The following is a 19,010-nucleotide window of genomic DNA, read 5'->3' as shown; positions in this document are numbered from 1 at the left end:
TGGGAGGGAAGGGGAAGAAATGAGAGAAGCCCAAACAGGCAGTTTCGAAGTCATTTTATTCAGAATTTTGTGTTTCCTGAATCAATAAATACTATACAAAACAATGTAAAAATGGCTACCATTTTTTCTCCCCCACTCCCCCCCCACCTGGGGACAATCCCCTGGGGCACCTAACTCAGGGGTTCTCCCTCCAGATTTGGTCCAGCAAATGAAGTCAAGTGACATTAAAGCCCCCTTGAATCATTTTCAGAGGAATTTGGCTGGGGTAAGGAGAGTCTCTGGTTGACTAGATTAGGGAAATGAATTAGTGTTTTGGGGAGAAGAGACGGCGCCTGGGGCAAGAGCCTACCCCAAAGAAGAGGGTATCTAAAATGTTCACTGTTCCTTCTTTGCCTCAAAAAGTGACATTTATTCAAGGAAAAAAAAAAAAAAGGAAAAAAAAAATGACAAGATGTCCATCCCTTGGCTCCCTTCCCTCCCCCCTCCTCTCCTCAGCCCAAGGACTGAACCCTGGCTGGGGTAAGGTGACAAGCCAGCCCCTCAGATGAGGTCAGCAACATTGAGGGGCATTTCCTCAATGGAGGTGTTGTAGAAGGTCTCAATGTCTCGAAGAGTCCTCTTGTCTTCTTCTGTCACCATGTTAATAGCCACACCCTTACGGCCAAAACGTCCACCACGACCAATTCTGGAAAACAAGGACACCTTAGGATACACAAGGGTAAGGTAAACAGGGAAAAACAGAAGTTTCAGCCTAAGGAAGATTGGGCATGAGGGGGTTGGGCAAATACTCACCTGTGGATATAATTTTCTCTGTTGGTGGGAAGGTCATAGTTGATGACTAAAGAAACCTGTTGCACATCAATACCTCTGGCCTATGGCAAGAAAGATGACAGCTTCAACATGTTGAGTAAAGACACAATTCTACCCAGAAGAGATTGAGGACTTAAGTATACATGTAGGCAGCCAAAGGAAGGCAAAGGAAACACATCCCCTTTTCCCCAGAACACCTGAGGCACGCCAGATTTTATTCCAAGTTGCTACTTTCCTGAAGAGGGGCACTAGTAACAGCCCCTTGGAGAGGGAATCACCTTGGTTTCTCCCTTCAATCCCAGTTTTCTCCAAATTCCCTTTTACTCACCAGCAGGTCAGTGGTAATCAATACTCTGCTAGAACCGGAGCGGAACTCCCTCATGATTACATCCCGTTCCTTTTGGTCCATATCTCCATGCTAGAAAATAGAACAGTTTAACAGGTATACTGGTTCTGTGGACTGGCTGTAAGTGGGACACTGGCACATATACACTGTTGGTAAAAAGGTAGGGAAAACTCACCATGGCAGAGACAGTGAAGTCTCGGGCGTGCATCTTCTCAGTGAGCCAATCAACCTTTCTTCGAGTGTTGATGAAGATGACAGCCTGGGTGATGGTGAGGGTTTCATATAAGTCACAGAGTGTGTCCAGCTTCCACTCCTGGGGGTGGGGGCAGGGGAGAAAAAAATCAGTCAGGGGCTATACCCAACAACTTACTACCAGGCCCGCCTCCTGCACTGGGCCCCACCTCTCGTTCCACATTGATGTAGAATTGGCGGATACCCTCCAGGGTCAACTCTTCTTTCTTGACAAGAATTCGAATAGGATCCCTCATGAACTTCTTGGTCACCTCAAGCACATCAGAAGGCATTGTAGCTGACAGCAAAACTACCTAATGGGGAAAAAGCAGCCTCAAGATAGGAGATAGTGCATACTATCCTTCACTAGATACCACCTAAAACAGAAGCTAATACATAAAAACGCTTGAGAACAGACTAGAATCTTTATGATTCCTCTGGCACTTGATATTGCTTTTATTTCCCCACCACACCACAACTTATAAAGGATAAGCTACATAGGCAACGTTCTAAAAGTCTTTCTCACCTGAGTGTTGCTGTTGAGCTTCTGGAATATGTCATAGATCTGGTCCTTGAATCCACGGCTTAACATTTCATCAGCTTCATCCAGTACAAACATCTTGATGTATTTAGGAGCTACAGAAAAAAATGTATTAACAAGCAATAATTAAGGAAATGTAAAATGTTTAACTTTCTCAATACAGAACCAGGAAGGGACAAGTGGTTTGCTCTCAGAATTCTAAGATTGATCCTTTGCCTGGGTCACCCCTGCCAGGCCAAACAGCCCGGGGAAGTAGAACACTACCTGAGCTGCAACAGGGAAGCCAGGCTCAGATGACACGCATGAGGTTCATCACAGAGCAACTCTTTCAGAAGGGAAAACTAGCCTCACTGGGAATAAGATTGTGGCTAAGTGGAAAGACTGGGAAAGCTACAGAAGAGGGAAGTGACCCAGAGGACTAGAAAATTGAGATACTCACACAGGTATCTCCGGTTAAGCATATCAAACACACGGCCTGGGGTACCGACGATGATATGAGGAGCTTCCATTTGCAGCTTCTGCACCTCAGCACGCACATTGGTGCCCCCAATACAGGCATGGCAAGAGGCACCCATGTAATCTCCTAATGCCATGACTACTTTCTGTATCTGAACATACAAAAAAGTGCTATTATTAGCTACAACTGTGCCAGGCCCCATTTTAAATGCCTCTTATGTATTTTTTTTTTCCGAAATCAGACATGCACTATTACTAAAACTTTCTTTCCATATGAGAAAGAGGCCACTTAAACACATCTGGGATCACACTGCCAGTTAACTGGAAGAGACTCAAGTCTTTGTACTCAGTCTGGCTCTTAAGAATACACTGCTTTGCCATAACAGCCCTCTGAAATATGGCCTCTTACCATACCAGACCCCTAACTTTCTAAAAGCCAATTGTGACTCACTTATACTGATCTCAAAATCTGTTTTATGTGTAGAAAAACATATCCGTGTCCTGTTGCACTAATGCCACGAAAACCACGCTAGGTGGTATTTTCACTCTTTAAGACACACAATGATTGCATCTCCACAGAACATTTTAAGATGACTCCCCCTAAAAGCCTCAAGTAGTAATCAACTTATAAAGCCAATGTTTCTAATCTCTCCCCAAGACCTAGGAAAACAGTCCAGCAATATGATTTTATGTGCCCCAGGCATGAAACAGCTCTGGCCACCAATCCAGGCATCAAGCTAGGATGAACAAAGGACTGTACATCTGCTTTGCCCCTGACTGATATAAGAGCATCACCACAAATCAGGTGTCTCCTTGCCCATAGCCAGGGGGTTTGTTCATAAAAAAGCCACCAAACTTGCCTAGCCAGCCAAGCTCCACCCAGCAGCCTTCCCATTTGACTCAGGAAATGGGTGTACGGAAGTGATGCTTATTTATGTTTGGGTAGAAAAAAACTTCTAATTAATCCAGCAAGTCTTTAGAGATCTAGAAGTCATCAATTGATTTTCTTCACTTTAGGTCATCTCTTGGGTCAACTTGCCCCATACCTCAGTTCTTCCAAGGTTGTGCTGGTTGGGGAATACACTGATTTTTGGGTTATGCCAATTATTCTTAAATCAGCCCTTCAAGGGAGGAAAAAGAAGCTACTCTCTCACCTGCTGTGCCAACTCTCTAGTGGGTGCCAGGACCAAGGCCTGAGTGGCCTTCAGATCCAATTCAATCTGTTGCAGAATTGATATGGCAAAAGTGGCCGTCTTTCCAGTCCCAGATTGGGCTTGAGCGATCACATCATAACCTAAACAAATCAGGAGAAAAATTTGATGTAGTCGAGGGCACAAAGAACACTCAAGCCCTCGGTTAATGATATCAATGAGCAACCAACAGAGGTAGGTACCAAGCACAAAGTGCTTCAGACTTCATTCTTATCACAACATAGTACCCAAATGCACATATTTGGAAGCCAGATCAGGTTATTAAATCATTAAGCACTACATGAAGTTGAACTAAAAATACAGCTATAAATTATAGAGCAAAGAGAAGCTGGCTAAAATACTACCTTCACTGAAAACTCAGCAATGTGTGTCCATGGCATTAACCAGGCATGGGCACAGACCAAAAAAGCCCAGCTGGGATAAACATGGCATCACTTCATTCCTGGCTAATGAGACAAACACCATCAAAACAGGTACCCCTTTCCTCAGGATAGAGACAGTCCGGAACTTGTTCTAGGGCAGAGGAGGCTTACCCTTGATACAAGGAAGAATGGCTCGCTGCTGGATGGCAGAGGGCTTCTCAAAACCATAGGCATAGATGCCACGGAGGAGGGACTCCGAGAGGTTCATGTCATCAAAGCTGTCAACAATCTCATTCCAGTTACTCTGCAGGACACAAAAAATTAAAGTGATAACGTGGAGGTCCACACCGGATCAAAGTAAACCTTGTGCCTTCACCAAAGCTTCAGAGCCCACAACCTCTCCTCTCCTTCCTCCAGGGAACCCAGCTGGTTCTATATGGCTTGGGAAATCATTCTAAGGGTCAGTCCACCTGTAAATGAGACTGGAGACTAGAAAGATAGAACTCCACCTGAAAACTTTGTCTTATTCATACTTTCAGGGACATAAATATTTTAAACAAATCCCCATAAAGCATTCAATGAGGAGCGCTTAGCTACTTAGAAGTTCGACTATACATTAAATATAAATCTTTGGTTCCAGTTTTAGTCTTAAATCACTGAACCACCACTCCAAGAAACCAGGAAACAATGCTACTGCTACTGCCCTTTCCAAAGGCGAGTGAAGGGAAATGATGGTTAGGGATCCAATCTCACCTCGATGACGCCTTCGGGCTCCATTCCATCCGGGCCATTGTCTCTGGATCTGTTGAAGTAGAATATGCTGACTGAAGCACATTAAAAAAAACCTGACAGCTGGGACATTTCTACCAGCAATCGGCCTTGCATGATGCCATCAGCCTTCACTCTCTGACCCACACCCCACCAGTTCCTAGAAGATACAGTAGATACTGTACAGCTGAATCAGGCCATTGCCACATCCACGGAGGAGCCCAGGTCAAGCCGCCCCGACACGATGGGGTAACCTTTAAGAAGACATAAAAGCTGGGAGGAGCAATGCCGGCTTACAAGGCGGGGAGGTGATGCTTGCCGTTGGACTCACGTGTCCCGGGACCGGCGCTCCAAGGCCAAGAGCGTGCACCTCCCATCGCGGCCCCAACGCGCCGGAAGTCCCGCCCTTCACCTCCCAGATCCGAAGGTAGGACATCCCCTTCCCCCCACGTCATTCCGCCCGCGCCCTCCCCCACTCCCTCCAAGCCCATCTCCCCCCTCGTGGTGCCCGGATGTGGGAGGCCGCGGGCGGTGGCGGCCTCGCGCACAATGAGCCCCAGCCGAGCTAGCACAGGGGGAGATTGCACAACACTTAGAGTCGAAGCGGACTGGGGGAGGGGAGCACCTCGGGCCGCCATGTGCTCGCTTCTCTCGACCACCTAGCCACGTCTCTCCACACCATGGACAATTCACATCCCGCCCGCCCCCGTCGCGAAATGGCGTCGCCTTCCCATACCTCAAGGCGCTCATCCCTAAAGGAAAGTAGACCTGCCCACCTACAGTTACCAATTGCCCGGTTTGTGCCGCAAAATAGACCCGCCCGCCCGGCGCCGGGTGGGCTCCTGGCGGCTCCCGCGACCGCTCCTGGGGGTTAGGCTCAGCCCTGGCCGTAAGGAAAACCAGCACACTGAAAAGCTGGTTTCTTCTTTCCCGATCCGTATCTCAACGCGATGGAACAACTGGACCTGAGGACGCAGGACCACCCCCAACTCCCGCCGCCTAGGCGAGTGGTACTGCCAGAATCCTTCGGAATCCGAGCGCGCGCGAGCCCTCCCTCCAGCAGTGAGGCAACCGGACCAGCCGGCTCTGGGCCACGCACAGTTGCGGCCGCCTCTACCTTTCTATCCCACGCTAGGTCGCGACCTCGTCTAGCCACTCGGCGCCGGAGCTTCGTGCACCGCATCGGGTCCAGGCTTCCTGACAAACCTCGCGTTCTAGGCCCAAAAGCAAGGATGTCCTGTATAGGCCCTGGCGGCAACTACGGCGGTGGATCTGCCCCCTCCTCTCTCCCAAGACGGGTTCCTCCGGGTTTGATTCTCCCACAACACTGGTGGGCTTAGGGCGGTGGGCCTCAGCACCTTTCGCAGGGCCCTCGAAAGGGAACGGTAGGGTAAGTAGCCCCAATCTTTAGCAAATGCTTTTCTTACCGGGAGTCCTGACTCGCAGACATGATCCTTAGAAACTAGGGCGGAGTGCCCGCCTATCGACAACTTATAGAGCGCCCGACCCCGCCCCAGCCATCCCATTGGCTTGGCTGCCTCAACCCCGCCTGCCGGCGCTCAGCAACTCGGCGTGACGTTAGTTTGTAGGCGCTCTAGCACGCAGCCACCATTGGATAACTTGAACGCCTATCAAGGTGAAGGCCCGCCCTGCAGCCTCATTGGCTACGAGGCCCGCCCTTCTCGCCGGTACGGAAGTGACATACAGGCGTCAGGCCTCGAGGCTTGGCAGCCATTTTGGGGCCCTGCACCCCTACACGTGCAGAGGCGGTAGTGCCTTAGTCATGTGGCCTACTAGGCCCTATCACGCTAGGGGGGCGAGGTTTCAGCCTCCGGGGACTTCCGGGCTCCCGAGACTTCCACTTCCCTTTACCTCTGCTCCAGGTCTCCGTTTGAGCCACATTTTATTTTGTTCTCCAGCAAAGGTCTGACACCACCCCGATGTGTGAAGTATACCAGGGATGATGGAATCAGCAGCCATACCCTAGCGAGTGGGAGGATTCCCCTGGCTGGAGGGGAAGAGGGATGGAATAACCAATTCCTGGGCTTACGAGCATTTGGGGTCGCTGTCATGAATCCTGACTGGCTCTCATAAGTGTTCTGCACCCAACTTTAGTACCTCTAAAGCTCCCTTATTTGTGAGGACTACCTACTCCCTCCTTCCATTCCTTGCTCCCTTGGATGGGGGATTCTTTTGGGTGAGCCAGGATGGAAAGCTGGCCCCTTAAGTCTCAAGACCCATTAAAGGGTAGTTAACAGCAATGGCTGGAGGAAAGCCTGAGAGCATATCCACTAGTTTGAGGCTTCTTAAGGAACACCACCACTATGTATCTCCAAAGGATCCTTTATTGACCAGAGCAGGACCGTGGCATTTATATATATATATATATATATATATATAAAAAAAAAGTTTAAAGATCTGGCAGGCAGTAATCCCTTTGCCCGCCCACCACCCCCAGCACAGATTTTTCTGGCCCCCACCCATACACATGGTAGGGAGATGACTGCCCCACTCAGGCCGCTAGGCCATACTCCCCTGTTGACAGGGAAAAAGGGGCTTTTCCATGGCCACCCATGAACATCAGAAATCAACAAGTATTCTCAAAGAAAAAAAAATACAGAAATCAATTATAACATTTAAATATGAAAAACCAAAGGGAATTGGGTGGGGAAGAGGCAAGAGAGGAAAGGAACTGGAGTTTCTTGGGAAGGAAGGGTCTCCCATGTTCCCCTGCCCATTAATAAATAGGCTTGAGGTCTGGGATACGAGGCTCACACAGTGAGTTTGCAGTGACACAGCTCCTTGTAGATCTGCCGGCGAAGTTTGGGCATGTCCTGCTGGGTGAAGCTGAATGGCTGAGACAGGGCCAGATGCTTGCAGTACTGGGTGTTAACAAAGCAGGCCATGAGAACCACCTACGGAGCATCGCACCCCACCCCCCACCCCGTCAGGACCTGTGCTATATATTTCATACGATCTTTCAGAAAACATGCCCATTTCATAAACAAAGGAAGCCAAGGTCCCATAGCCTGAGGCTCAAAAAAAGTCTGACTCTAAAGCCAGTGTTTTCACTTGGCACATGAAATACCTAATGTTAAGAGAGAGAGAACACTTTGTATTGGGGGTCAGAGGCAGGTATATCATGGCCAGAGACCAAGGACCAGAGACCTAGTCCCCATGTGAGATGGGGAAGCACAACAGGACCAACAAAACCAGGATTTCTGTGTTCTAACGCGTAGGTTTACTCCCTGCTCCACAAGTGGCTGTGAGCCAAATGAGGGATGCAGAACAGCCTCCAATCTCCCTCCCAACCCTTTAACCCAAATGAAATCTGCTTACCTGCAACACAAAGGCACCACAGTCACTGTCATTATTCTGCCTAGCCACATTCTAGAGAAAAGAAAGAGGGTAGGCCCTTTACCTGGAGACTCCTAGGGATGTGGCTTCAACTTCTGCCTCCTACCATCATCTCCACCACCAATCCCATACCCCTCTTCCCTCTAGAAACTTACCATTTTGAAGTAACCTTTCCAGCCCTGGTGGAAATCCAGCCGGTCTTTCTTCACGGCCTCTGCCTGTAGATACTTGGCAATATGCTATGTAGATGGAGAAAAGGAGGAAGTGAACCAGATGTGGTGATCACAGGCACTAAGACTAGGTTGCTTCTCAGAGACCCCAAACTCACTCTTCTGCCTGGAATGCCTTGCCACTGCACCTCTTCCCCACATTCTACCCATCTTTCCCCTTCCTGCTCAAACCTTAGGGCAGCGGCGGTTTAGGGTGCGTTGTGAGTCAAAATAGGTGATGGTGCGTTGCCTCACATCAACAGAGATGAGGGACCAATGCACCTCCAGGTGGATGGGGATTAGCAGTAACTCCTTATTGAAGATGTCCACCTATGGAAGCAGTGCCAAAGGTCAGGTGAGACAGCATGACTCCTGCCTACTGCCATGAGGTTCTAAAGAATGGAGGAGCAGGCAAGGAACCAAGTAGGTGAACACAAGACCCAGCCCCTGGATTGTGAGGCAAGGCTCAACATCTGGATGTCTAGATTCTTGGGTTAAAAGAGAAAAGCAAGCAAGACAAAGGAGGTGGTATCAGGACAAAGGCTCGACAGTCCAGGATAGGCCAGGTACTTGTCACACATTAGAGGTACAAGTGCTTAGTAGTTAAGCAGCCAGGCTCTCAGGATTCTCAGGCCAGATTGCTAGGGTTCGAATCCAGTCCTTCCATTTAGTAGCTTATGACCATGGGCAAGCTACTTAATAACTTTCTGTACCACTTATCTGTAAGAGGGTGAAAATAATAGTACCTACATCTCACCTGTTACGAGGATTAAACTAGTTAATATCCATAATGCACAAAGAATAATGTATGGCACCAGGTAAATGCTCAATTAACACAATAGTCTTTTGAGAATGTTCTCGTGTTCAACCTAACAATGAAATAATTGTGGCTTGAAAAAGGAAAATAACTTGCCCAAGGTCACAGAAGAAATGGCAGAGGTGGGATTCAAACACAGGTATAAAGAAGACCAAGTTCTTTTCACTGTATGTCACCTTGCCTCTATAGGGAGTAGGCCTGCCAGATCCCTGAGAGTAAAAGCTCTTGAACTTGGAAACAGAAATTAAGAAATGCTGGAGCCAGTGGTCCCACCTTACTGTAGAAATGTCCTGGCCTTTGAATAAGAGGGGAGAAAAGAACTTTTTCTCCATCATCAAACCTGCTCTCCCCCTAATTATTTTCTCTAGTAACTTAGGCCAAAAACATAGGCACAATCCTTGATTCCTATCTTTTCTTCATTTTCCACATCCAATATGTCAGAAAGTCTTATTGGTTCTATCCACTAAACTTATCCTAGATAAACCTACTTCTATTTCTATCTTTACCACTCTGGTCCAAGTTCCTCATGTGAACTACTGTGCAACTCAGTCTTAAGTTAGTCTGCCTGCTTCTACTCTTTGGCCTCCTTTCAACCTATCATTGAAATGTTTTTTTGTTTTTTAAATGAAATAAGAGTTTAAAATATGAGGCACTTTCCAGCCTGCTTAAAACTTTCAATGGCTTTTCAGTTCACATGGAATAACATCTACCCTACCCTCCATGCCTTACATTATCTCTCTGACCAAATCCCTTTGTTCACCCTGCTCCAAACACACAGGCCACCCACGTAGGCCCTCTCTGTTCCTCCAATGTTCTCTCTCACTTTGTGTCCCATGTAACTTGTTGTTCCCTTTGTCTCAAACACTCTTCCCTCAAATCTGCTCATCATTCAAGTCTCAGCTAAAAAACGCCTTCCCAGATCACCTGAAGTACCTACTTCCCATGCTGCTACGTTATGTTTTAATTCGTTCACAGCATGTATTACTAGCTGGGACTTGCTTATTTATTCTCACCCCATAAAGGCAGGAAGTTTTTTTCATTTAACACTGTATCCTTAGTGCCTAGAATGGTTTCTAGCACACAGAAGACATTTAATAAATATTTGAAAGAATGAACAGTTTTGGGGAAAGAGCTTACACAAAATAGAACTCAAGTTTTTAAATGGAAAGTGTTACATAAGTAAATGTGAATTCATAACTCACGTTTTTGGTCCACCTTTTCACACCATCATAACCCTTGGTACGGAGTTTATCATAGAAGAAACTGTTGAAGAAATGCACCTGTTCCAATGATACAAAAGCGCTACATGAAATTAAAAACCTCAGGTTCTAGTGCTAAGTGTCCTCTTCATTTCATTATGGCTCTAAGAACTGCTTTCAATACCTGTACACCAATTAATTGAAGGGTAAAAAAACAAACTTTTTAACCTTATCTTATAGCTTCCCATCCCAATTTGTGGGGTTAGCCATAGGGGAAAAACACTGAAAACTAGGCAAAAGGAATACGATTGTTAAGTTCAGGACCAAGATTATAGATTTGAATTTAACAGATTATCTTCTACCACCTCTCCCCAGAAACAAAGGTCCTCTTTAGGTAAAACAGGAGAGATGACAGAGACTGAAAAGCTGCTTAAAACTGTGCAAGTTCTCCTGGGGACTGAAGTACCTGGTTAGGCCTACCTTTTCAGGGACTGTGTCCATGACCAGGTCTCCATACATGTTCATCACCTGAGGAGAAGATGGGAGGCAACTTGCCATGGAGGGTGCAGCATGCGTACAGGGCTCCCCCATGAAGAGGGCCCCAGACGCCCTGCTCCTTAAATCTTCTCTTAGGCCTGTTTCTCTACTCCTCCTCACCTGGTCATTAAGCCAATTCTGTCCATATAAGGTCCCCAAATCGTCCATGGTCAGCACATGCCGCTTATAGGCCACTCGGAAGCCCCTCACCATGGCATTGCCTGGCATCCGCTGGTATGACTGGATCAGCTGCAGCACCAGACCCTTCCTGAGTAGGCCAAAGGTGGAGTCACACAAAAGACAAAGGGACTAGGGCACACAGATGTACCTTCTACTGCCTAGGATAAGAGTCTAAACTAATCCATTTTGCGGGGGCCATGGGTCCTTTTGAGGAACTGCTGAAGGCCTACTCCCCAGAAAGCAGCACATGAACACTCAGGTATACACAGTATTTCAGGATCCCAGGTAATGACCCTCTCAGTTGGCACCTTGGCACCTTGCCTGTAGATTCCCCCCACCCCTTCTATTCTAGCTTCCTCTTTCTCTTTAAGTACATCCCTATGGCAGAAAAAGTAGCAGCATTTTCTCCTTATCCCCCAAGTCCCAGCCCTCTTCTGAAGGGCATCTCTTTCATGTCGCACCTGGAAGGTGTAGAAAACTCCTGCTGGAAAATGTCCTCCAATTTCTCCACCACCTCATCAGTACTGAGGGGGATGAGGCTGCCATAAGTTTGAAGAAATTCATCCAAGATGCCTGAGTGGAGGAGGGAAAGAGGAGTGGGGTGAGACCTCCAGACTCTGATCTAGGAGTTGGCTGAGGAAAAGACACTAGGTCCTTTAGAGTTCCTTACTCTGCACGCAGGTCACATGCTCCTCCTGAAGTGGGCTATGCTGGCCAGCTTTCTCCCCAGGCCGCTCTGCCTCTTCTGCAGCGCCCAAATCTGAGCCCTGAAAAAGCTCCTGGGCCACATGGTCCCCGATGCTGCACACATTGCTGATGAGGATGCTGGCATCAGGGGGTGCCAGATTTCGCTCCCCTTCTGGCCCAGGTGGTCCCCCGAAGCCATTGGGCAGAGTACAGGAAAGGAGGCCTGTAGGGCAGGGGAACAGGATGGGGATGAGAAATTGGCTCAAAGGACAATGGGAAGATTAAATGATACACACAAATTATAAGACCACAGGAAAGATAAATCGAAACAATCTGCCAATATAAACTCTAAGGAATAGAGACCCTAAAACATGAGATAAGCATATCCAAAAGGTTATAAAGGCACAAAGAGGAAGACTTAACTACAGCTGACCCTTGAACAACACGAGGATTAGAAGCAACACCCCGGTCCCACCCTACACTTAAAAATCATGTATAACTTTTAACTCCTCCCAAAATTCAGTTGTCTTTTAGTATCTGTGGGGGACGGACCCCCATGGACACCAAAATCCACGTATGCTCAATTTCTTTACATAATATGGTGAGAATAATGCATATAGTCGGCCCTCCACATCGCTGGATTCCCAGTCACAGACTGAAAATATTGTCTTTGACTTGAGGTTGGTTGAATCCACAGATTCGAAACCCACAGATATGGAGGGCTGAATCCATGTATAAGTGGACTCATGCAGTTCAAACCTGTGTTAAGGGTCAACTGTACTTAGAAACTGGAAGAAAGCACGAAAAAACTAAAACTCAGAGATGTGTATTTCAGAGAGATTTGTTACCATTATATGCTTAGCACCTAGCATAGCATCTGGCATATAGCAAAGGCTCAAATAAATACTCAAGTAATTGATAAAGACACAGAGAGCCTAAAATTGTTTAGTTGGGGTTCTCCAAAAGAGAAATAGTCTGAGTGAGAATGCCACACACAACCATACAGGTGACGTTCTCCACTACTTAGATCTCATCCCACCACTATGAGAATGGCACCATCTGGAGATGCACATGAAAGGGCCCTTATCCTGAATGAGGACAGATTTCAAGTGGACAAGACTGTCTGACTTTTCTAAACGATGTCTCCGTCTCTCATCTATACACAGAACATCTACTCAAAGATTCTATATCCCACCATTGACTACCTTCCCTGTCTTAGTTTCTAATCAAAGTGGGGCTTAAGACATTTCACAGCTATTTTGGACCCCCTTAACTCTACCATACTATTTTCCTTAGGCCCAGTTATCATAGCAAAAAGCTCCTAGTTCTCCAGGATCACAGCTCTACCCACCCCCTCCTCCACCCACCTTACCTGAGTCAGGGTCCAGAGGAGACTTTGGAGTCCACCTTAATCCATCTTCTTCCATGGCAGGTCCAGAGGGTACTGGTGGAGACCCTCTCATCCCATCCTCAGCCATGAGAGCACCTAGCAGACCCAGCCGAGGGGGAGGTGGCCCCCGGGGGGAGTCAAAACGACAGCAAGGGGATGGCACCTGTGGTGTTGCACCCCCTTCTTGGGGTGAAAGATGGTTCTTAGGGTGTGCAAGGCTCCGCCGCCGGCCCCGGTGGCGCCCCCAAAGCTTCCAGTGGAATGTCAGCGAGGTGCTTTTGGAATACAGCAGCATCCTGAAGGCTCTCATAGCTCTGCGGCGGCGCTGTGAGCAGGTTTTTCGATGAGTAGGACGGGAAGGGCGAGGTCGCTGGGTGGCTTCCAGCTGACCCCATCTGGGGGGAAGCCTCCAAGCTGCCACTTCTTCTTCCTCATCTTCATCCTCGTCCTCCTCTTCTTCTTCCTCCTCTTCGCTAGCTGAGGCATCAAAAGAAGGCCGAGGGACAGGGAGGCGTCTGGCTGGCACTGTGGTCCCTGACCCAGGATCTGGCCCAAACCCTCCACCTGATTTGAGTCGGGGTTTGGGGGGTGGGGGCCAACGAAGACGCTCCCGCCTAGGGCTTGAGTAAGCTGGGGCTATGCCGGGTCCAGGAGGCTCAGGCCCCCAAGACCCGGTGCCTTGTAGAGTCTCTTTCATCTTCCAGTAGCCTGTAAAACAAAGATTAGAGTGTCAGAATCCAAATATCCTGTACCCTAGATCCTGCCTCTCTTCCTCAGCATGACTCTTTTGGAATTAGATGCAAATAAACTAAAATTCAGAGATACAAAGAGGAAAGAGAAAAAAGAAGCAAAACTACTAAGTTCAATCTTCCTGGTTAACATGGTCCACAATGAACCCTTTGGCATCTGTGCCATCATCTCTCCCCTACCCAGATAGAGACAAGGGAGAATGGCTAACCAGAAGGCCTTGGGGACCTTATTTCTCAGATGCCCAGGTCAAAAACCAATATTTTCAGGCTCTGCTTCTCTACGGTAATACCACCCGGGCGGCCTAATTGAGAGCCTAATAAGGGAGATAGCTCAGCACGGGAATCCTGACATGGTACAGAGAGAGATACATGAAGAAAACACAACTTCCACAGGGAAACCGCAGTCTAGAGTTGGAAGAGAATTCTCTACCAACCTGGAATGAACTGCGAGCGAGGGGGGTGGGGCGGGGAGGAGCTCAGGTCGTCTGAAGAGGGAAGGGGGATACCAGCGCTATAGTTCAGGTAGTAGAACCTAATGAAAAGGGGAGGATTTTAAAGGAAACTGAAAGAGGACCGAACCGACGCTCAAGCAGCTGAATCAAGATACTGGAATAGAATTGAGCGGCATGAGCCAGGCTGGCCCAGCCCCCTCTCCTGCTCTGTCTCCGGGGACCAGAATGCATCCCAGCAGCGGTATGGTCCTACAGGCTCTGGCGGCTTAGAGCGCGAGGTCCTTAAGAAACCCCTTCGAGGTCTTCCCGGGCCCCAGTTAGGTAGTAATGAGGTCCGGGAATGAGAGAGGCCGGGGCAGCGCTGCGGGGGAGGGGAAAGGGCGTCCTCACCGGGAGAGGGGAAGCCGTGGACCGACGAGCCCCAAGGCGGGCGTCTCCAGCCTCAGGCTTCCCGGCTCATCTCTCCGGCGACGGCGGCGGCCCCGCCACTCCTGCTGTCTTCAGACGTAGTCGTCTCAATTCACGATTCCAACGCTTCTGGGCCGCGCGCCGCGCCGCTGAGCCGCCGCGCCGCGGCCGCCTCTTGCTCTGCTTCAGCTTCCACCTCCACCACCTCCCCCTCCTCCTCCTCCTCCTCCTTCCCCTCCCGCGAGCCCCAAGCCCACCGGCGGTGGCGGCGCACTATTACTACGTCACACCCGGCGAACAGCGCCGGCGCAGCCACCACGCACCTAGTCCCGCCTACCCGTTGACGTAGACGCCACGGGACGGTCCCGCCTTGAGGCCCCACGACGGGCTTCGCCTGCGCACACCCGCTAACCTAAGCTGCGCTCAGCGATCTCACCGCACGCCCTTTTGCGCCTGCGTGTTCAGTGCTGCTTCATGCCCTGCTGCGTGGTTCTCGACGCTCTAGGCCCTAAAGCACCCAGGCTCGGGTGGCTTTGGTGTAGTGGGGCGTGCTAGACGAGAGCACGGGAGAGCAGGGGAAGGGGTGTGGTGGAATAGGAGATCCAAGAAGAGGGACAGGGCTCAGGCAAAGCAATGGGGGAAATGGATCCAAGGCATCATTTATTCTCTTTTATTTAACTTTAAGCAGAGCTTGAGCAGAAAGAGGTCAGAGGAGTGAAGCTGGACTAGAATCAGGGCGTACGATTCATCTGAGGCTCACTGGTGACCCGTGTCAGCCCAGAGGAACTTGGAGTGGCCTGCCACTCCAGGGGAATGCAGAACTTGAAAGGCAAAACTTGGGACCCGAAGAGTAATGTGGCGGCAAGGGGACCGTCGTCGTCATGGGGCAACCCCTGCAGACGGGTCCATAATAAATACACCTCTGGAGAAAGTGATAGAAACTGAGGCCCAATAGAGGGAAGTGAAGATGAGGCTTCTTGTGGGTTGAAGAGGCAGAGAGTACTTGGAGGGAGACTTTGTGGACTTCTGCCAACAGACAGGATGATTCTCTCAACCTGCCGCTAGATGGTGATGCTGTTCTGGAAGCATTCCAGTGGGACCCAAAGCAGGTCTAGACAATTCCTGGCATTCTCTCCTTACCCCTTCAAAGCTCCAAGAATTTGGAGCTGGATGGGGGATAAAAGTAAGATATTCTACCTCTTTAATATCCGTGAAATCAAAGTCGTGGAGGTGGGGGTAGAAAGGGAAAAAGAAACAGTCATGAGCTGTCATACCCAGAGTTCCAGTCAAACCCAGAAGAGGCCTCTGTTCTACCTATTCCCTGTCCTTTGTCTAGTCAGCTCGTTTGTCTCCAATATGTACGCACCCTGGTCTTCCAAGCCCAGAACCACCTTTAATCACAATCATAGTTTCACAAATCCCAGGAAGGTTCCATGTGGAGAGAGGCTAAGTTTTGCTCTTGCTCGGGGGATTATGACACTCAGAACATCCCCTTGGTGTAAATGGAAGACACCTGAGAAAAGGGAGAATATGGATGCTCAGTGAAGCACAGCCATATAGATACTCTGATGTTTCACCCTCCCTTCTCCAGCTGAATGAAAGTATTCTGTCCATTCCTCAGACCCACCTCTACACCCAGGTTTCCAACCTTCTGTCATAGCTCTCCCTCCACTACTCCCAGGTCAGAGATGTCCTGCTCCTCTCACATCCATCCACCCCCCACTGTCCACAGGGCTCTTACCTGCACTGTAGCAGCTATTGTAGGCCCAGTCTGGGTTGGAGGGCATACTTCGTATACATCGGAATAGAGTCTCCTGCCTTCCCTGGCCCTCCCGAGACACCACTTGACCCATGGTGAAAGTCACATCATGAAACAAGACCTGGAAGGGAGGAGATGTTGAAGAAAACAAAATAGCGTGCCTCAGTTTTGGAAGGCCTCAGGAGCCCTGACAAGGGTGCCAAGAAATGAAGAAGGGTGTTCTAAGTTTGGTATGAACAGAGGATTGGGAAACCTCAATATTGGGGCATAAGGCTCAGAAAACAGGCCTCTGGGCTCCCATGTGAGGTTCAACGTTTGGGGTTACCTGACTGTACAGCAGATAAACTCCAGCATCCCAGACTCGAACAATATATCCTTGGGCCTCCAGGCCTCTCCCGCGCTTAAGAGCTGGTTGCCACATCACCTCTGTCACATCAGAGTCCTCTGGAGGTGAGGAGTGTGGCAGTCAGGATTCTGTGCATTCACAGGTACTTTTCACCTTTAAGATTCTCGTGGGCTCAGGTGCCAGCCCCAAAGTTCCCAGATCTTGCCCTTCCCCAAAAGCCATTATTTAAAATAGTGCTCACCCTTGGAGGTAATGTTAATGGGAACAAGGTGCAGAACTGAGTGCTTCTCTGAGGAGAGAAGGAGGAAATCTCAGCAGTGCCCACCTATCCCAGTTGCCCTGTTGTTAGCCCTCCACCCTCACCCTGACTTGGGGTAATAATTTCCAAAGCCCCAAGTTGCTTGATCACCTCCCACCCCTGCTGCAGCCCAAAGGCCTCACTCTTCTGTTTATGAGTGAGCACTGCTCTCCTTTTCCGGGATCTCTCTCCATTATCCCAGGCTTCCAGGCCATCAGGGTTCTGCTCATGGAAAGAGGATTAGGGTTAGGCTAAGATTCAAGGGTCCCAGACAGCCTTTCTTCTCGGCCCTCCACCTGCCCCAGGAATGCCTCACATCTCTCATGCTCCTTTCCCCAACAACCTGAGTCTTGGTGCTGGCTGTCCTCCAGGATCTGGTAGGTACAAGAAGCATTAATCTTTAACAATTTCCTTTCCTGGAATGGCTGCTCCTTTGACCTCCACACCCGAGACCCTCTCTTGCACCCGCTTCAAACTTTGCAGACTAGGAGGGTGGAACCAAGAGGCCCACAGACGACCCTGCCACCCATTCTTCTCTTCCAGACACCTTCTCCGTTCACTCACCTGCTCCCGGAGGTTCAGCCATGGATACCCTTCCCCCTGCTCAGAGGGCCCTCCAGTCCTCTGCAGCCGGGTCACCTCTCTCCTTAGGGTTTGCAGCTCTGTTTGTTGGGTCATCAGAGCCATGGCACAAGCCACAGCCCCCAGAGCCGCCCCCCAACTCAACCAGAGGGCAACTGAGAGTGCCGGCTCTCGGATCTGGCTCCCCATGTCTCCCCGGTGCCCTTTGGGGACTAGCGAGGAAGGAGATGAAGCTGGCATGAGCTGGGGACCCTGCCAACAGCTGTGGTCTCAGGAGTGGATGGCAAGGAGGTGGCAGGAGGGTGGGGGTGCAGGCGGTGGTGCAGAAGGGAAGAAGGGCGTTACGCAAGGGAGAAATAAAAAGGAACTTGCGAATAAAAAGGAGGGAGGAGGAAAGAAAGCTAGGGGCACTGTTGGTGCTCCTGGCACGCCCCTGTGGGGCCGTGTTGTCTTGAGACCCCCCCTACCCTCCTCTAGCCTCAGAAAAATTTGGTGTCAGTCTCTCTAGGAAGCACAGGGCTGCCAGTGACACCCAGGAGGAGCGGCCAGAGCACAGGAACCCTGGGGCGGCCCCAGAAGTGGGGGAGGGAAGGTTGGCTGGCTATGGGGCATGGTGCCAAGAGTAGAGATGGAGGGTATAAGCTAGGCAGCATCGTGGGTCAAGAGGTGAGGGTGGAAGACCCTCTGGCTCAGGGAGAGATCTCTTAGGAGGTTTGGTAGGAGTACCTGAAGGTGGGAAAGGAGGGGAAGGAGCTGGTGGGGAGAACTAGGGTTGCGGAAACAAGAAACTGGCTGAGTTCTGGGGTTAAGGCCAGGCCGGGTGTGTTGGAACAAGGCCTGCATTACTCCCTATGCTGAACTTGGCAAGCAAGGCTTCCTGTTTCCCAAGAAAAGCTCTTACATAAGGCTCTGGATGAAGAGAGAAAAGAGACAGCCTTGAGCACCCTACCACTGTAGGATTCCTCCACTGGATCCTGGGACCCAGCTTCCCACGTTTCTGGGCCCTGATGCCCTGCGTACTGACCTTGAAACCCCCTCTGGGCCTGCTCCCTCCCCACATCCCAGCCAGGGCTTGTGCCAGCACCTGCTAAATGTCCCTAGGCTGCCAAGAGGAAGGGCCCCTGTTCCTCTGAGCCAGGGATTCCCCACAGGAGGAAGCCCGCCTTCTAGGTAAATGAGGCTGCTTCTTCTGGACCTTGGGCAGAGGATTAATTTTTTTCCTGGCAGTTTGCCTTTCCATTCTCTGCTCACACCTCAGGGGGTGGAGGCATGTGGATCCCCACTCCCAAGTCTGTACACCACCCTGGCATTCCAG

General features: G+C 49.8%; 3 protein-coding genes and 4 non-coding genes across 9 annotated transcripts; all 7 read right to left on the bottom strand.

Annotated features, from left to right (window-relative positions):
* Positions 1–39: 39 nt before the first annotated feature.
* Positions 40–6,259, bottom strand: EIF4A1 (eukaryotic translation initiation factor 4A1). Its single transcript, XM_039847227.1, has 11 exons — positions 6,153–6,259; positions 4,711–4,759; positions 4,129–4,261; positions 3,539–3,678; positions 2,368–2,536; positions 1,914–2,023; positions 1,558–1,701; positions 1,332–1,469; positions 1,139–1,228; positions 793–872; positions 40–685 (listed from the first exon to the last, which is right to left on the bottom strand). Exons 1-11 carry the CDS (start codon positions 6,173–6,175, stop codon positions 541–543), a joined length of 1,221 nt encoding a protein of 406 aa, XP_039703161.1. The 5' UTR covers positions 6,176–6,259; the 3' UTR covers positions 40–540.
* LOC120589974 (small nucleolar RNA SNORA67) lies at positions 952–1,095 on the bottom strand. The gene has a single exon (XR_005649603.1). It is a non-coding gene; the product is annotated as a small nucleolar RNA SNORA67 (small nucleolar RNA).
* On the bottom strand, positions 2,115–2,249 carry LOC120589985 (small nucleolar RNA SNORD10). Its single transcript, XR_005649612.1, has one exon. It is a non-coding gene; the product is annotated as a small nucleolar RNA SNORD10 (small nucleolar RNA).
* LOC120589979 (small nucleolar RNA SNORA48) lies at positions 3,072–3,216 on the bottom strand. The gene has a single exon (XR_005649606.1). It is a non-coding gene; the product is annotated as a small nucleolar RNA SNORA48 (small nucleolar RNA).
* Positions 3,959–4,094, bottom strand: LOC120589980 (small nucleolar RNA SNORA48). Its single transcript, XR_005649607.1, has one exon. It is a non-coding gene; the product is annotated as a small nucleolar RNA SNORA48 (small nucleolar RNA).
* A 793-nt stretch (positions 6,260–7,052) lies between the features above and the next one.
* Positions 7,053–14,939, bottom strand: SENP3 (SUMO specific peptidase 3). Of its 2 annotated transcripts, XM_039847225.1 has the most exons (11): positions 14,693–14,939; positions 13,084–13,809; positions 11,695–11,934; positions 11,486–11,597; positions 10,965–11,112; positions 10,788–10,835; positions 10,311–10,388; positions 8,484–8,621; positions 8,238–8,321; positions 8,065–8,115; positions 7,053–7,607 (listed from the first exon to the last, which is right to left on the bottom strand). In XM_039847225.1, the coding sequence occupies exons 2-11, from the start codon at positions 13,796–13,798 to the stop codon at positions 7,497–7,499; spliced, it is 1,725 nt and encodes a 574-aa protein (XP_039703159.1). In that variant the 5' UTR covers positions 13,799–13,809; positions 14,693–14,939; the 3' UTR covers positions 7,053–7,496. The 2 variants fall into 2 exon arrangements, with proteins under 2 accessions (XP_039703159.1, XP_039703160.1); XM_039847226.1 differs by lacking the exon at positions 10,788–10,835 and having other exon boundaries at positions 7,349–7,607.
* A 418-nt stretch (positions 14,940–15,357) lies between these two features.
* TNFSF13 (TNF superfamily member 13) lies at positions 15,358–18,972 on the bottom strand. Of its 2 annotated transcripts, XM_039847219.1 has the most exons (6): positions 17,678–18,972; positions 17,257–17,335; positions 17,057–17,104; positions 16,795–16,913; positions 16,452–16,590; positions 15,358–16,223 (listed from the first exon to the last, which is right to left on the bottom strand). In XM_039847219.1, the coding sequence occupies exons 1-6, from the start codon at positions 17,933–17,935 to the stop codon at positions 16,114–16,116; spliced, it is 753 nt and encodes a 250-aa protein (XP_039703153.1). In that variant the 5' UTR covers positions 17,936–18,972; the 3' UTR covers positions 15,358–16,113. The 2 variants fall into 2 exon arrangements, with proteins under 2 accessions (XP_039703153.1, XP_039703154.1); XM_039847220.1 differs by lacking the exon at positions 17,057–17,104.
* Between the last annotated feature and the right edge of the window lie 38 nt (positions 18,973–19,010).

The sequence above is a fragment of the Pteropus medius genome, unplaced genomic scaffold, assembly GCF_902729225.1.
Source record: "Pteropus medius unplaced genomic scaffold, Ma_sr-lr_union100, whole genome shotgun sequence".
NCBI lineage: Eukaryota > Metazoa > Chordata > Mammalia > Chiroptera > Pteropodidae > Pteropus > Pteropus medius.
This window is presented reverse-complemented; position numbering and strand designations above follow the sequence as displayed.

Bases quoted from the DNA above. Each gene is read 5' to 3' on its own strand.
- EIF4A1 (XM_039847227.1), bottom strand. From the start codon at position 6,175: ATGTCTGCGAGTCAGGACTCCCG. The intron at 3,679-4,128 runs GTAAGCCTCCTC...TGATTTGTTTAG, and splicing joins CATTCTTCCTTGTATCAAGG to GTTATGATGTGATCGCTCAA. The intron at 1,470-1,557 runs GTGGGGCCCAGT...CCCCACCCCCAG, and splicing joins ACATCAATGTGGAACGAGAG to GAGTGGAAGCTGGACACACT.
- SENP3 (XM_039847225.1), bottom strand. From the start codon at position 13,798: ATGAAAGAGACTCTACAAGGCACCGGGTCTTGGGGGCCTGAGCCTCCT. The intron at 10,389-10,787 runs GTAGGCCTAACC...TCATTGGAACAG, and splicing joins TGGACACAGTCCCTGAAAAG to GTGCATTTCTTCAACAGTTT. The intron at 8,622-10,310 runs GTGAGTTATGAA...CTGCTTCCATAG, and splicing joins TGAAAAGGTGGACCAAAAAC to GTGGACATCTTCAATAAGGA.
- TNFSF13 (XM_039847219.1), bottom strand. From the start codon at position 17,935: ATGCCAGCTTCATCTCCTTCCTCGCTAGTCCCCAAAGGGCACCGGGGA. The intron at 17,105-17,256 runs GTGAGGCCTTTG...TTCTCTCCTCAG, and splicing joins GCTCACTCATAAACAGAAGA to AGAAGCACTCAGTTCTGCAC. The intron at 16,224-16,451 runs GTAAGAGCCCTG...CCCTTTTCTCAG, and splicing joins CAATAGCTGCTACAGTGCAG to GTGTCTTCCATTTACACCAA.